Below are 14,483 nucleotides of genomic sequence, written 5' to 3'. Positions count from 1 at the left end.
TAGCTTGTCGCCATCACTGAGGGACATTTAGCTTGGCCAACCATATCCGAACAATAATATTCCAAAAGAGAATGCACCTAAAATGGAATATTTTAGGCCGGCTTCCGTGGAAAATTAGGAGTCTCTCTTCTGCAATCACGTGAAAACATAAACTATAAGGCTCGATAGCTAAATACATGGCAATTAAATCACAGGCCAAAACCATAAAAAGCATACAATAATATTCCAGAAGAGAATGCACCTAAAATGGAATATTTTAGGCTGTCTTTCGTGGAAAATTTGGAGTCTCTCTTCAAGGCTGCAATCACATGAAAACATAAACTTCAAGGCTCGATAGCTAAATACATGGCAATTAAATCACATGCCAAAACCATAAAAAGCATACTGCAAGTAGAAGGTAAAGTTAATACAATAGATTCAAAAGCATTCAACCTCTCCCGTTTAAAATAATCAAAGCACATAACAATAGTACTGGCCATACTTAATAATGGCAATATCTTGCGAAAATACGTCGAATTGTCTTTCATACCATTATTATATAGTAGATAGTAGATTAGCAAACGTTATGGGTGCACCAACGGAACTGATGCGATGGTTATTAGAAACTAATCAGGCAGGCTTTCCTTTTCTGGTCAGAACTACACGTGCAAGTTTCCCCACATGTAGCTCGTTCATAATGACTTTTGGAGATTCTATCTAGGGGAGCTACCAGGCTAGGCCTGAACCGTGGGATGTGTGTCCCACATAAGTGAACAATTTTAATTGAACCCTGGTTTATGTGTTGAATGGTGGCAACACTCTTGTACATTGCTCTACAACCATCCTTCTTGTTCACACAAAGCAACACAAGAAACACCATACACACGTATGAATAGAGGGATTGAGAAATCTTCAATACAAACATCAATCCTTGTGTTGGGTAAAAGTCATCTCCATTTTCCTATGCCGCTTCCTCCAAAGTAAAGAAAAAAGCAATTTTACATTTGTGTACCCATGGCATGTTGGAGATATATCAACACTAGTTGGTTTGTATGGAAGATTTGACTTGCATATGCATTTCCAATTTTTTTTGGTCCATTTTTATTACCTGGATCTTTCATTAGTTTGTTGGCCCATTTTTGGTCCATTTATCCCATTATCGTTGAGGTGTCTCGTTTGTAAGGTCGGAGTCCCTTCTGTCCCAAATTTGGTGCCAAAGTAGGACATCCCTATTTTCACTCCTCTTGGGCACCTTTCCGATCTAAAGGTGACTCTGCCTCTCATTCTTATAAGAAAGGCAAGTATGTTTGTCACTTCATTGTGCTTATAACTCATATCAAGGCAACAAAATTAATCTAGTTGTATGAGCATTCTCTAGAGATATTGAGTTATGGTCTAATGTATTTGCTTTCATTGCTTCATTCCTTCATGGTATCGAAGCAAGGAGGCTGAGGATTGCTAAGAGAATGTACAAATGCTTTGGGAGGTTTCTACAAGAGAGTTTGTTAAAAAAATTTGGTTTAATTCATTGCAATTTTGTTCACAACTGTCGTGCAATTGCATTTTGCAACCATTTGAAGGACCTTTGTCGCAAAACCTCTGAACCCATTTCTATGACAGCTAACAAATCTTTCCTTCTCTCCCCCCAAATCTTGTATTTGTATTAGTGATTTTCCAACTCGAGTTTTTCAATGACCAACCTTACTTGTTGATTTGAATGCAAAATTGAATGCAAAATCCGCTGATTCAAGGCTAGAGACTGACCTCTCTTGGAAACTACAAGCAAGATTGACATCTCTTGAAAATGTTGTATTGCATTACATGCTAATACATTATGTGTGCACGACATTTAAAAAATCATTAAAAAATGGGAATCTAGGATGGTGCTATTTGGGCAGGTGGCACATGTGCAAGCCCATCCAGAAAGACAATAAGAAAGTATTATCCATAGTATGCTTAGACTTTCAACAAACCACTTCTCTTCTTCTACTACAAGTCTTGGAGTCTACTTTGATGACGGAGTAATTGAAGACTTAGATAGAAGGAACTATTCTTATGTGGCCCATGCTTATCAAGAAGGTGGCCTAAATCATATATAGTCTTTCCCTTCCAATATGAAGCCATAAGAGTCACACTTGCATCATACACGTTTAAGCCAAATCTAAAGTAATTCTCATCAACTATGCGAAGTAATCTCTTGTAATAAACGATAATATGGCTAGAATTTTAGATGGTATCGAGGATCTCAAGATGAAAAAATTTAGACACAAATGCTCCCCAATCTCAAAAACACAAAAATTGTTTCCAAACATGTCAAACGCATAAGTAAAGGGCGAGTTTAGGAAATGAAAAGTTCCATGGAGATGGGAAGTTAAAAAGCCTTTTAATGTCCATGAAGAGTTGGTCGAGTGTGCATATGTACATTTGTACTTTTCTTCTTTGCCTTTCCTTCCTGGTTTTCTTCTCTTTAGAGTTTCTCCTTGCATGATGAAGTTAGACTTTCATTCCACTACGCAAGTAGTGAATTTATTTATTTTGAAGCCATCATAAGATAGATCTCTAAAAAAAAGATAAACCTTTGAGGGGCATCCACAAATATCTAAAGTATTTTGGTCATTTCCTGAACTTTTATTAGTATCAATGTTTGGAGGTGGAAGTTTTGATTCTCTGCAAAGACAATAAACCTTTGAGCAGCATTTGGTTGGTCCCTCACATTTGAGAACTTGCAGTATAAGAGCTCCTCTCAATTGCATCAATGAAGCTCCATCAGCAAGATTGCCCATTCTTTCAACATGAGGTTGCATACATAAGCTATTTGCCAATTGAATTGGAATCCCTCTGTTGTTTTGGATCGTAAGAGCCTGACATATTTCTTCTCACAGCCCTCCACACAAATGAGCACGCACAGACACAAAACCCAACCTGAGACACAAACAATGAATTTGCCAGATACAAAGGCCCTGTTTCTTGGTAATAATATAAACCCAATTGTGGGCTGAAAATAATGCAGCTACATCAATTTTACTGTACAGATATACATTTGTAGATGGCTGACAATAAAGCCAAACAATAAATCTATAAGCATACTTAACAGCATCAAACCTATGGCCATGTTGCCGCATTAAGGAAGGTAGTGTGAAAAATTCCACAGTAAGAATCTGCTCTTTCATTGCTACACTGAGTGGGAAACCAGTCAATAATGTTGTTGAACCTTCAGTGCATAGCACAAGGTCATTAGAGGTGAAAAGTTGGTCAAGGCCTACTCAATCTTTTCGACCGAAAACTGTTGAGCTCATCCCTCCAGCGAGCTACACACACAAATGCATCAAGCTGTGAGCTAAATTCCAGATGTATTAGTATCCTGTAACACTAGGGTAGAGGAGCCAATACAGACATCTAGTTGAAAAATAGTAATTTTGGCAAGGAATTTGCATATCTAATCATTTTTAACTATGAGAATCAGATCGGATTTGTCATGAAAATGACAAATTTGATATTACATAAATTGAAAAAAAAAGTATTCTTTCTTGATGTTCTATTTGAAAACATTGAGTTTTAAGGCTTCTTGAGAGATTAGAGACACTCAAGCCCAAGTAGCAGTACACTTGTTTAGCAAATCACAAGAGGACACCTAAGTAAGATTCCAAGCACATTCTAAATTTCGTCTCTAAACTGGGGATGTATGCTTATGGGGTTATGTCTCACAATTAGCTCCTTTACCCTAAGTACAGTCACTCTAGAATGCTGTAGCTACTAACGGTAACTCGAAGCGTACAAAACAGATGAGAGTACCAACCTGCATCAGCATATCGCTCTTCGACGATTGCAAGGTGCATGCTCTTGACGAGCGTCATCTCTTCAGCAACAAGATCTTCACCGTCACTAGGACTGCAACCAGAATTCTTTTTAATTCAATGCTCCCATATATAGGTCGACAAAAAAAAAGGTAAAACTCAAGAAAGAGTGCTGACATGTCTAAGTTATCGCCAGAGTTGCTGTTTATTGCCATATCTGTTGCTTGAGAAGATACGACAACCGGCTTTACAGCATCAGAGGCTACAAGATCCTTGTGCACATAAATGGGGGCCTAAGTATAAAATAGCAATAAACATCAAACAATAGATCTAAAATTTGAAGAACCCAAACCATCACACTTTAGGCGTTTCAAGATCACAGCTTTACCTTACATCTGACTGCCAAGTTCACTGCATCAGAAGGTCGTGCATCCACACTCTGCATTTCCTTGTGCCCAGGCTGTCATAAAACAAAAATTGTTGGTTGATATCAACTCTCTCCAGTTGCATTCCTGCATAAAAATTCTAGAACCAAGGACATAAAGAAAACAGTAGCATGAGAAAAATGGGCGAGGCAGCAGCTCTAGAAATGCCTCCTTGGCACTCTCCAAACCTTACACCATGGAAAGGGGTAACCCCTTTTGCTTGAATATTTGTGCATCCTTGTTAGCTTGGATTTGCAAATTATTGGTTATGACCCAGATCTAGTTGTCCTCTCGAACGTAGGCTGGCGGTAAAGTGAGGGGAAGGTGCGTGAATTGTGATCAGTGCCACATGGCAAGTTGACGATGGAAAACCTGTTTTCTTCCTATTTCTTGTAAGAGGAGCATTAACTGAGCATCATCTTATGTATGTGTGTGCCAGAGAGAGACATTTGTTTCCCTATCCTGCTTCTATAAAGAGAAGCATTGAGTAGTGGCTCTCATAGTACCATAGTCACAAGGGACGCGTTTGGGGACGGGGGACGGGGCTCAAATGGATTTTTAGTGTAAAAAAGAGGGTGGGACGGCAAGTGGGGACGGAAAAGTAGGGACGGGAAGCCCAAAAATGGGTGTCCCCTGTGACTATGTCTCATACTCTTATGAAGGCCATTGTGACCTTGTTTTTCAGGTGAACCACTCGAGAAAGAAGAGCCCAACTTATTACAAAAAGTAGAAGCGTCCCCCTAAAACTGAAACACAAAAGTCCTTTAAAACATAAAGGTCTCTTCTTGATCATCGGTACACCTGGGACTTGAAAGACTGGCCCACAGCAACATGAATCAAACAGAATTCCCATATCATCATGTTCACCAAGGAGGGTATAGCACACCTCCTTTTTTCTTTCTGAAGTGTTTTTGAGCTGGTAATCATGCCTCCAATCTCTGACATAATCTAATTAATGACCTGAAGGTAGCCCCCTGCCCAAGCAGTAAAAACACTTATAGTGAAGCTTCTAAGAAACAACTTGCCAATGAGTGAGGTTGTGAAGGATCCTATACTAGGTCGACAATCGATCAATAACCACGCAAACAACTGAATGGTTGTAAATGCTTCAAATAATGCAACAGCTATATAAAACACTGTCAAAACTAAGAATATGCAGGATTCTCTGTGGATGGAGTAGCTAGCATTAATCCTAAACCTACTCTTGCAAAATATACTCAGAAAATACTGGGATGGTACACCTACATCGAATCAAATTATTTTGAACGTATAACCCACAAGACCATTGACAAGCACTAGAAACCATAAACACAGTAACCAATGGTTTCCAGGCCCACATCAGAAAGATCACCCACCAGACAGGTGAAGAACAACCAGGTATTAGTTTCTAAAAATAATAGACGTGCACCCTCAGCATTTTTTGCATTGAAAACCTTGCATTCAAAGGGTAGATAACTCACAGCCTGTATAAAAGACTATGAGAAAGTTCTTAAGCATCAGACTTGCTCACCTTACCAACATAGATGCGAGATATATAAGTGTCATTGATGCGTTCAGTGATTCTGACCATTCGAACCTACAACATATTAACAGAAAGAGAGTTGAAAGCAAGTATCTAAGCAAGAGGCCCTTCATGTACACTGTGATAGCCTGCACAAACCTCACCTCAAAGTCCAGGTTTCCGACCAGATCTCGCATGATGTGGTACTGATTTGGCCTCAACTGCACATTCACGACCAATATTTTAGCTTGACAAAAAAATCCAGAACTTAAATGGATGGAGAAGCATGTTCCCTAGCACAATAAGAATCAGAGAGCAGAGCAGAGAGCAAAGGAGTTCATACAACTTTCTCTTCTCCATGAAGCGCACTCATTAGCATGTCAATGGCAGAATCACCTGGATGGCACAAGAATTCTCATTTGAAATGTGCACGAGACAGACGCATAACAAAATTTAGGATGCCAATTGGACCGCAAGAAGCCCAATCACGTGACCAAACCATTTTGCAGGGAAGAGGCACTTACGAACAATAATTGGTAGAATGAGATCTGGCTCTGATACAATTTTGAGGAAGATTGAGGGGTTGCGGGATCGGAAAAGTAGAGGACGTTTAGGTGGCTTCACATGGTCGACCTCCACTTCCCCACCATCCGACAAAGTCATGTATAGATGGCCCTGGGAGGGTAGTAGGCTCACTAAACACAGAAAAAAGAGCTTCAACGCTTAGTTACTGAAAGTATACGAAATGGACAAAATTCTTGCAGTGCATGCTTTGGTAGCGTCTCTCTCTCTCTCTCTCTCTCTCTCTCTCTCTCTCTCTCTCTCTCTCGTATGGGCGTACCAGCATCAACAACTTGGGCTTCTAGATAATTGCAATCATCATTGTCCCATCCACCCGCAGCATTGCTGCTGCTGCTGCTGCTGCTCGAGTCTTGGCTACTACTACAGCATCGAATACAAGGAAAGCGAGCAGATCTGTGCGAAGGCAAAGAAAATGAGAAGGAGTTGGTCCGCCCAGGAAACAGAAGGTTGCGTCCAGAAGAAGAGGCGGACAAAGCACAGAAGCGTCGGCCGCAGGAGAAATCCAGGGAAGGCTGGCAGGAAGAAGAAGAAGAAGAAAGAAGGGAATCCATGGCTATGGTGATGGCCTTGGGGCTGAAGCAAGGTCTAAAGGCCGAAGGGCAACGCAAATGAGCAGGCTGGTGTACGCAGTATCTTTAGTGGGCTGTTTGAACAATCGGATTTGGTCTGCAAAAGCGCATGTTGCTCCATTCTGCAATCTGATTTGTGAGTAAGAAAGGGCCCACACATTTGATATTTCTTCTCTTCTTGCAAATTGCCGTTTCCATGTATCCATATCCACAACGATTCCACACGCCTCAAGAGATGCGCACATGAGAATTTGGCTGCAGGAAAATTTACATAGCCTGGAATTGAGGGAACCACCAGGGCCACTTCACGCACATGCTTGCCTCATCTGCATCAAATCCGCTCTCTCCCTCTTTTGCTTTGTAGCTAGACTAGCGGGCCGCAGTGGCAAACTACATGTTTTGTCCTACTTATAAGGGTTTGACGTAGCGGCTTGAAGATTCTTGCCAACTTGGATTTTTTTGCCGCAGCGGTCAATTTTCAATTACATGTGTGCACATGCCCTTTCAAAGGGTGCGCACATGTAATCGCAAACCAACCGCGCAACGACAAAAAAAAACTGAACATGCAAAAATCTTTACGGCTGTTGGATCAAACCCTTATAAGTAGGACTTTACATGAAGTTTATCGCTGCAGCCCGCTAGTCTAGCTGCAAAGCAAAGAAGGGAGAGAGCGGTTTGATGTAGACGAGGCAATCACGTGCGTGAAGAAGCCCTGGCAGTATCTTCTTGAATTTAAGGCTATGTAGAATTTGTTGTAGCGAAAGCCTCATGTGCGTAACCTTTCAAAGGGTGCGCACATGTAACTCAAAACTTGTCACAGCAGCTAACCCGTCTCCACGGCTTTAGCGTATAAGTAGGATTCTTTACATAGTTGACTGCTACGTCTGCAAACTTTTCGTTGTGAGTGGATTTACACTGAAGAACCTTGTCAAGGGGAGTTGGCCTAGTGGTTAAGGCGAGGAGCTTTGGCACAATCTCATAAAACTAGCTAATACTAAGCATTATATTGCAAAAAAAAAAAAGGTTCCACTACAAGCTCATGGGAGGAGAGCTCCAAAGAAAAAGAAAGGTAGGTTTGATAGAATCGTCTTCGAAGGCCGCGCACATGAAAGCTAGGATTATATGCACTAGCAAAAACAAGTGAGTTAGCATGAAGATTTCACACGTTGCGTGCATTGAACTCTCTATGCATTCATCATAGAGTTTTACCTTAACGGCTCTACCTATGCCATTAGCTAAGATACATTCTAGCATCTGCTCAAGTGACTTGTCTAGCTTCTTTGCCTCCTTTGGGCAACTGACTCTTGTGAGAGGGGATCTTGGTCCTTGGGGTGTAACAAAAATGGTTGGGGTGCAAATCCATGAGAGTTAGTGCAATACAACCAAGAATCAACATGACTTGACAAGGGGTACATATCAATGGGTCCCTGAAGTTTCGTGAATGACCTCTTGTACTATTCAATCTTTTTCAAAACAGAAGTCTCGCAAGAAATCCTTCACTCGCCCCAAGAAATGCAAGGATATTTTGTGTTGGGTTCCTAAATGCTATTGGAAGCCCAAGCCTACCATGACGGCAATGGTAAGATTTGGGTACCTAAACATAAGTTGTTTACTTTCATGTCACGTACAGAACCATGTAAATTCAATCTTTCACGAGCCTCTTAACTTCCAAATCTTAAAGAATATATATATGTGTGTGTGTGTGTGTGTGTGTGTGTGTGTGTGTGTGTGTGTGTGTGTGTGTGTGTGTGTATGTATATATATATATATATGGAGCCTTATACACAAACCAAAACCCAAAAAAAAGAGTAAAAGAGAAAGAGCAAGAGCCATTGAACAACGAGAGGGAAGCATACAAGATCTGGCCCATAACCCAAAACTCACAATGACACATCATGCACAACGAAACAACCGTATGTTATCTTTGCAACCTGACCTTAATCTATCTGTGTGTACAGATATGACTAGTTCACCACACAGTCATCTACTTCTACTTTTGGTGAAAGGTATCTTCTTTACCTTTCTCAAGTGTTTCACATGATCTACCCTGTACTTACCTCTGATGGGATTTGTTAGCTAATCTATCATGTGGGAAATTTTTTGAGGAGTTAGAATGGTTGATGTATCTATTTACTACCACAATTGATCCCTATGCAGTAGAGGATACTACCCCATTAGCACATGCTTAACCCTTTGCACACAATGTCTACCCGCGCATGGTAGCATTCTTGATTAGCATATATGCACAAGAAGATGAAGAAGAATCAATAGATGACACTAAGGTAGCCTATGGTCTGATTGAAAATGACTATATATATATCTTAACAATGAGGATAGAGGCCTAGCCTTAGGACTGCCTGCCAATCTACACAACATCCTCTTCCCTTGATCCTATAATGTGATGCAAAAGATCTATATTTTATTTTACTTTTGTTCAATAAAGGGTTGATGTCTTTTCCCACTAATGTGCCTCCTGGAGGTATGTTGTATTGTTTGCTAATGTGTACAAGAGAACGTTGTAGTAGCTTGACTCTTCAGCATCGAGGGATCCTTGCCACATCCATACCAAACTACACCAAGAAATTGATGTGACATAAAACAAGTGTTTCTTGTCCATTCTTGTTGCTTTGTTGCTTTTCTAGCATTCATGTTTTCCTGTTTCAAGATTAATCGGTAACAAAGTATTTAACACACCTGCTTAGTATTCTACTTTAGACTCAATATAATTTTACCTCACAATCCCTTGTTTAGGTTTATTAATCAACGATTCTAGCTCAGCTAATATAACCAATGTAGAGCATTAGAGATATTCTTTTGATACCGTAGACAGATGCCTTTCTAATTCTTCATAGTTACATTAGGCTTTAATATGATATTATGAAGCATTGTCTGCCATGTATTAGTGCTTTTGATTGAGTGTCAATATGAGCCCCCAAGGATAATAAGTGCAAATCAACAAGCAATAAAGACACAAAAAAAAAAACAAAAATGTAAGCCCAAATGTCAATTAAGGCTCTACATGGAAATAAAATCTATTAAAAACACTTTGGGGGTCAGTAAAAGGAAATATATTTAGGCGATGATTTTATGTGTGATTGAAATAAAATCTATTAAAAACACTTTGGGGGTCAATAGAAGGAAATATATTTAGGCGATGATTTGATGTGTGATTTTCTTTATCATATCTCAATTTGAGGGTCTTTTAGGTATAGCCTCTAGTCATATATGAAATATGAAACAATTTAGTCTTGCGATTAAATAGCTCTAACTTGACGGGGAGGAATTCAGAGGATTGACTGTTGGATTAAGAGTTGATCGTTCCCGCCTTGCTGATAGTAAAACTAGCAAAAGTAGAGTCCTTGATTCGTTAGCCTCTATAAGTTCTTGTGAGTTTAATTATATTGTGGTTTGATGTATAATGCGCGCACGGGATTCCTTCATTGACGGCTACATAGAGGTGAATGACACACCAATTGCATCTGTTGAGCTTGTCTACATATAGATTGTGTGTTTGCAGCTCCAACCCCTTGACATAGAGCCAAGTTGCAACTTGCTAGCAACAAATTGCCAATATTTTTTTGGAAACCATTCATAGGAAACGAAAAAGTTGGCAATATGTTGCAAACCAAGTGCTCATGTGAACTGCACCCAAGGTGTTTGTACCTTCACTTTTGAATAAATTTTGTAAGAAAAGGCTTTTGAACATTTTCAAACTCTTTCTAAGTAGATACATTAATGCTACCATACCTCAACCACATAAAGAAGTAAAAGTGTTACCAAAGTGTCAAAGATATATTTCTTGTTCAACATTTGATATCCCCTTGCTTACTCATGTTTTTAAGTACATAATATGCTCTTGTGTGTGTGTGTGTGTGTGTGTGTGTGTGTGTGTGTGTGTGTGTGTGTGTGTGAGTGAGAGAGAGAGAGAGAGATGTATACCTTTTAGCCACACACACATACACACTCACATTTCTAGTGCAAATGGCTTCATTCATTAGGATAATTTACAAATGTCTTCATCTCTCTTGTGCTGGGAACATGCTAGTAGTCACCAAGAGAGGGTCAAAACACAAAAACGCAAGGAGCAAGGACATTGAGAAACATCTAAATCATGAGAGAGAGAGAGAGAGAGAGGTGCCAAGGTGGTGTGTCTTGTAACAAAAGAATACTCTCTCTCCTCCCCTCTCTTCTCATTACCTATGAAGCTCGATTGTGGGCTAGTGCTTTGAGGACAAGGGTATGCAAAGTCCTTCATTGACTATGTGAGGACTGCTTGGATTGATTACCCTTTCAAGAGATCTCTCTCTCTCTCCCCCTCTCTCTGTGTCTCTCCCATTGAGAGTCCTTCAACAGCTCAACATAGAGCATGTGACAATTTTTTTAATGGAAATGGCCCATGAACTTTGAGAATAGCATAATTAAAAGGATTAGAGTGAGAATTTTTATGAGACTACTTTGAGAACATAGAGGGTGAACTTAATTAGCGGTGGCAACATAACCAAAGTACTTAATTAACTTGGCATGAATAATACTTTTGCAAGAGAGAGAGTTTAGAGAACTTGACAACAATTGAGGACTGGATTGATGTGGAGTCGGTCCCCCTCCAATAGGCTTTTGCATTATAGATTCTCCCATCAAGAGAGACTTGGTATAATACAATCTTTGTGTTCCTTGTGACCTAGGTGATGCAATGAAGATGGAAAGCTTCATGCATCACAAGAATAACATAAACTTTGTAGAAATCATTAACCATCTCCGCCCTCAGTCCCAAGGCCTCAAACACCTTCAAAGGTGGAGAAAGCTAGCGGGGAATAAGGGTAGGGAAGAGGAAGAAGAAACATCCATAGGAAAAAGAAATAGTTCCTCACTTATCATTACTCTTCTTGTTTAGCGTAGCATAATAGCATAGTAATGAAGATGAAGAAGATGGCAAGCTTAAGCATTGAAGCATGGCTCTTGGTTGGATTTACATTCCATAGCCAAGAGTATTGGTGTAGGCTCTCAACTTCTCAACAAGCTTGGAGAAGGAGACGGAGTTTTTGCACTTTCACCAAGTGAGAATGTGTGAAAAATGAGTATGTGAAAGAGTGTATACCCCCAAGCACAACCCTTCCTTGTAGCTCAATCTTGAAGCTCATTGAACCCCTCTAAGCCTAGCCAATCACATGCATAATGCATTTCAAGCAACATGGGTAGCATTAGGACAAGTGTCCTCCTAACCTCTTTGAGAGAGAGAACTTGAAAATATCTAGATATTTGTTGAATTGAACTAGAAGCTCATTGGACCCCTCTTTAGCCAAGCCAATAGGATGCAATCACACCATGTGGCTACGCATTGGGAGAGCTTGACATGTGTTACCATATACATGTGGTAGTGATGTTTGTGAACACACTAGGACCGCCGGGGCATTTTTTCCCTCTTTAGGAGGTTTTTTCCCCCGTGCATTGTATATACGCCCATCACTCTAGAGCTATCCATCTTTCCATTGCACACTAACATACTCTCTATTGTATGCCTTGAGCTTCCTTCGTCTTCTCCAAGCTGTGTGCGTTTCTCTGCAACCCTAATTCCAACAATTGGTATCAGAGCAGATCACGTCCTCCCGGGCTTAGTCGCCAGTTGCTCCAACACACGCCTGCTCACTTTCTCCGATTTCAGTGAGCTTTGGCAAGCATTCGCAGGTTGACAAATATTTTGGGACCGCTGGTAGAGCTTGGTCTACTCAGAATTTTGATTTGGGCTCATTTCGGCCTCCGTTTCCACTATAGGCAGTACTGCACAGGCTATTTTGTCATTTTGTGCAGAATTTCTATCAGTGCCGTTTTCTACATAACAGGTGCCTTATAGTCTTCTACGGTTTGTGCTATATAGCACAGGTTTTTCCCACTCCGTTTCTCCTATTTTCGGGCAGTTTTCACATCAAGTGCAACATTTACCATGGCTGACAACAACAACACAGATGTGTTCAAGATGTTTGCTGCTGAGGAGGACAGGTTGGATGGGGACAACTACCCTATGTGGGCTTATATGATGCAACATGTTCTTGTGTCAAAGGGTGTCTGGAACATTGTGCAGGGCATTGATGTGCGTCCTGGTTCTGAGGATGTAGGCGATGTTGAGGATGTTGCAGGTCTTGCTACAAGGATTGTTGTTGTTAGAGTTGTTTTGCCTACGGCAGAACAAGCTCGTTGGGATGTTAAGGATACGCAGGCTCATGCATTAATTACATTGTCTGTGAAGCGCACCATTGTTCCTCACATCCGTTCAGCAAAATCTACAAAACAAGCTTGGGATATTTTGGTTGGTCTTTATGCAAGTCGCAATGAGGCTAAAATTGCTTTGCTGCGTAAAGAGTTGGAGTCGAAGATTATGCATGAGGAAGATGATATGGACACTTTCCTTGCTAGTGTCAAGGATATCAATGAGCAACTTATTTCTGCAGGAGAAGTCATTTCAGACAGTTCCCTTGTGCAGACTGTTCTTGATGCCTTACCAGATTCTTACCAGACTTTTGGTAGTACTTGGAGACTTATGACCCAAGGAAATCCAGAAGTTGTCAAGTTTGATGCATTATGCACATTGCTGTTGCAAGAGTCACTGTCCAGAAAAAACAGGACTAGGCAGCGTGCAGTTGAACAGGCTTTTATTGCTTCTCAAAGAAAGGGTGGTAACAATAATGCAGCCACTTCTTATGGTTCTGTAGTGAGTGGCAAAAATTTTGTTCCTACTGGCAGCAATTCGTCAGGAAATTCTGGTGACAAGGGCAAAAAGAAGATGCGTTGCCATTATTGCAAAGCTAATGATCACTTGATCAAGTCGTGTCCTAAGTTGAAGGCCAAAAAGGCTAAGAAGAAAGAGGGTGGTTCCACTACAAATGCAGCCACTGTTAAGTCTTCTGTGAAAGGAGACTGTGTTGCTGATGTTGATGCTGAATGGGCTTTAAGCGCAGAGTGCACTTACAATCCTGTTGTCCATGATGCATGCTTGTCAGCTGCTGCAGATTCACATGTGTGGTATTTCGATAGTGGTGCTACAAAGCACATTACCTCACATCGTGAATTGTTTACCTCTCTCGAGTCTGTCCCTCATGGAAATTCAGTCACTTGTGCCAACAACGCCTCTTATCCAGTTCAGGGAGTTGGAAAGATTGTGCTCACTGCTGCTAATGGAAGCTCCTTCACACTTGTTGATGCACTTTATGTACCTGGGATCAAGAAGAATCTCTTGTCTGTATCCGCACTTGCTAGACTTGGACTTGTAGTCAAATTTGTGGATGACAGATGTACAGTTCATGATCTCAGTTTTGGTGATGAAATTGTTGCATCTGGGCTTTTGTGTCGTGGGCTGTATAAGCTCACTTTGTATGACAAGTGTGGACAAAATTCTGCAAATGCTGTTGCAGATTCAAGGGCTATTTCAGATGCAAAACTTTGGCATGCACGTTTTGGTCATCTGAATTTTGCCAGTTTGCTACGTTTGCAGAAATCTGATATGGTTGCTTCTTTGCCGCCTCTTGAAGCACCTGTCAAACATGTTTGTGAAGGCTATATTCTGGGTAAAATGCAGCATTCTAAGTTTCCAAAGGATGGTTCAGTTAGGGCCACATGCAGGTTGCAGCTTGTGCATAGTGAT

At 40.7% G+C, this 14,483-nt stretch overlaps 1 protein-coding gene across 1 annotated transcript; it reads right to left on the bottom strand.

The window, feature by feature from the left end:
- Window positions 1-2,920: 2,920 nt before the first annotated feature.
- On the bottom strand, window positions 2,921-6,971 carry LOC147425301 (bifunctional nuclease 2-like). Its single transcript, XM_086499950.1, has 9 exons — window positions 6,541-6,971; window positions 6,224-6,394; window positions 6,043-6,095; window positions 5,864-5,920; window positions 5,709-5,774; window positions 4,162-4,233; window positions 3,951-4,066; window positions 3,776-3,867; window positions 2,921-3,287 (listed from the first exon to the last, which is right to left on the bottom strand). Exons 1-9 carry the CDS (start codon window positions 6,830-6,832, stop codon window positions 3,232-3,234), a joined length of 975 nt encoding a protein of 324 aa, XP_086356076.1. The 5' UTR covers window positions 6,833-6,971; the 3' UTR covers window positions 2,921-3,231.
- Window positions 6,972-14,483: the final 7,512 nt, after the last annotated feature.

Source organism: Adiantum capillus-veneris, chromosome 25, assembly GCF_014529385.1.
Source record: "Adiantum capillus-veneris isolate H3 chromosome 25, ASM1452938v2, whole genome shotgun sequence".
NCBI classification, from domain to species: domain Eukaryota; kingdom Viridiplantae; phylum Streptophyta; class Polypodiopsida; order Polypodiales; family Pteridaceae; genus Adiantum; species Adiantum capillus-veneris.
The sequence above is the reverse complement of the archived record's forward strand: the minus strand, read 5'-3'. Positions and strand labels throughout refer to the sequence as shown.

What these genes read in the sequence shown, in the direction of transcription:
- LOC147425301 (XM_086499950.1), bottom strand. Translation starts at nt 6,832, where the DNA reads ATGGATTCCCTTCTTTCTTCTTCTTCTTCTTCCTGCCAGCCTTCCCTG. An exon ending in TTCATGGAGAAGAGAAAGTT is followed by an intron (nt 5,921 to 6,042) that starts GTATGAACTCCT and finishes GTGAATGTGCAG; the next exon opens with TTGAGGCCAAATCAGTACCA. An exon ending in CTCGCATCTATGTTGGTAAG is followed by an intron (nt 4,234 to 5,708) that starts GTGAGCAAGTCT and finishes GTTTTATGACAG; the next exon opens with CCTGGGCACAAGGAAATGCA.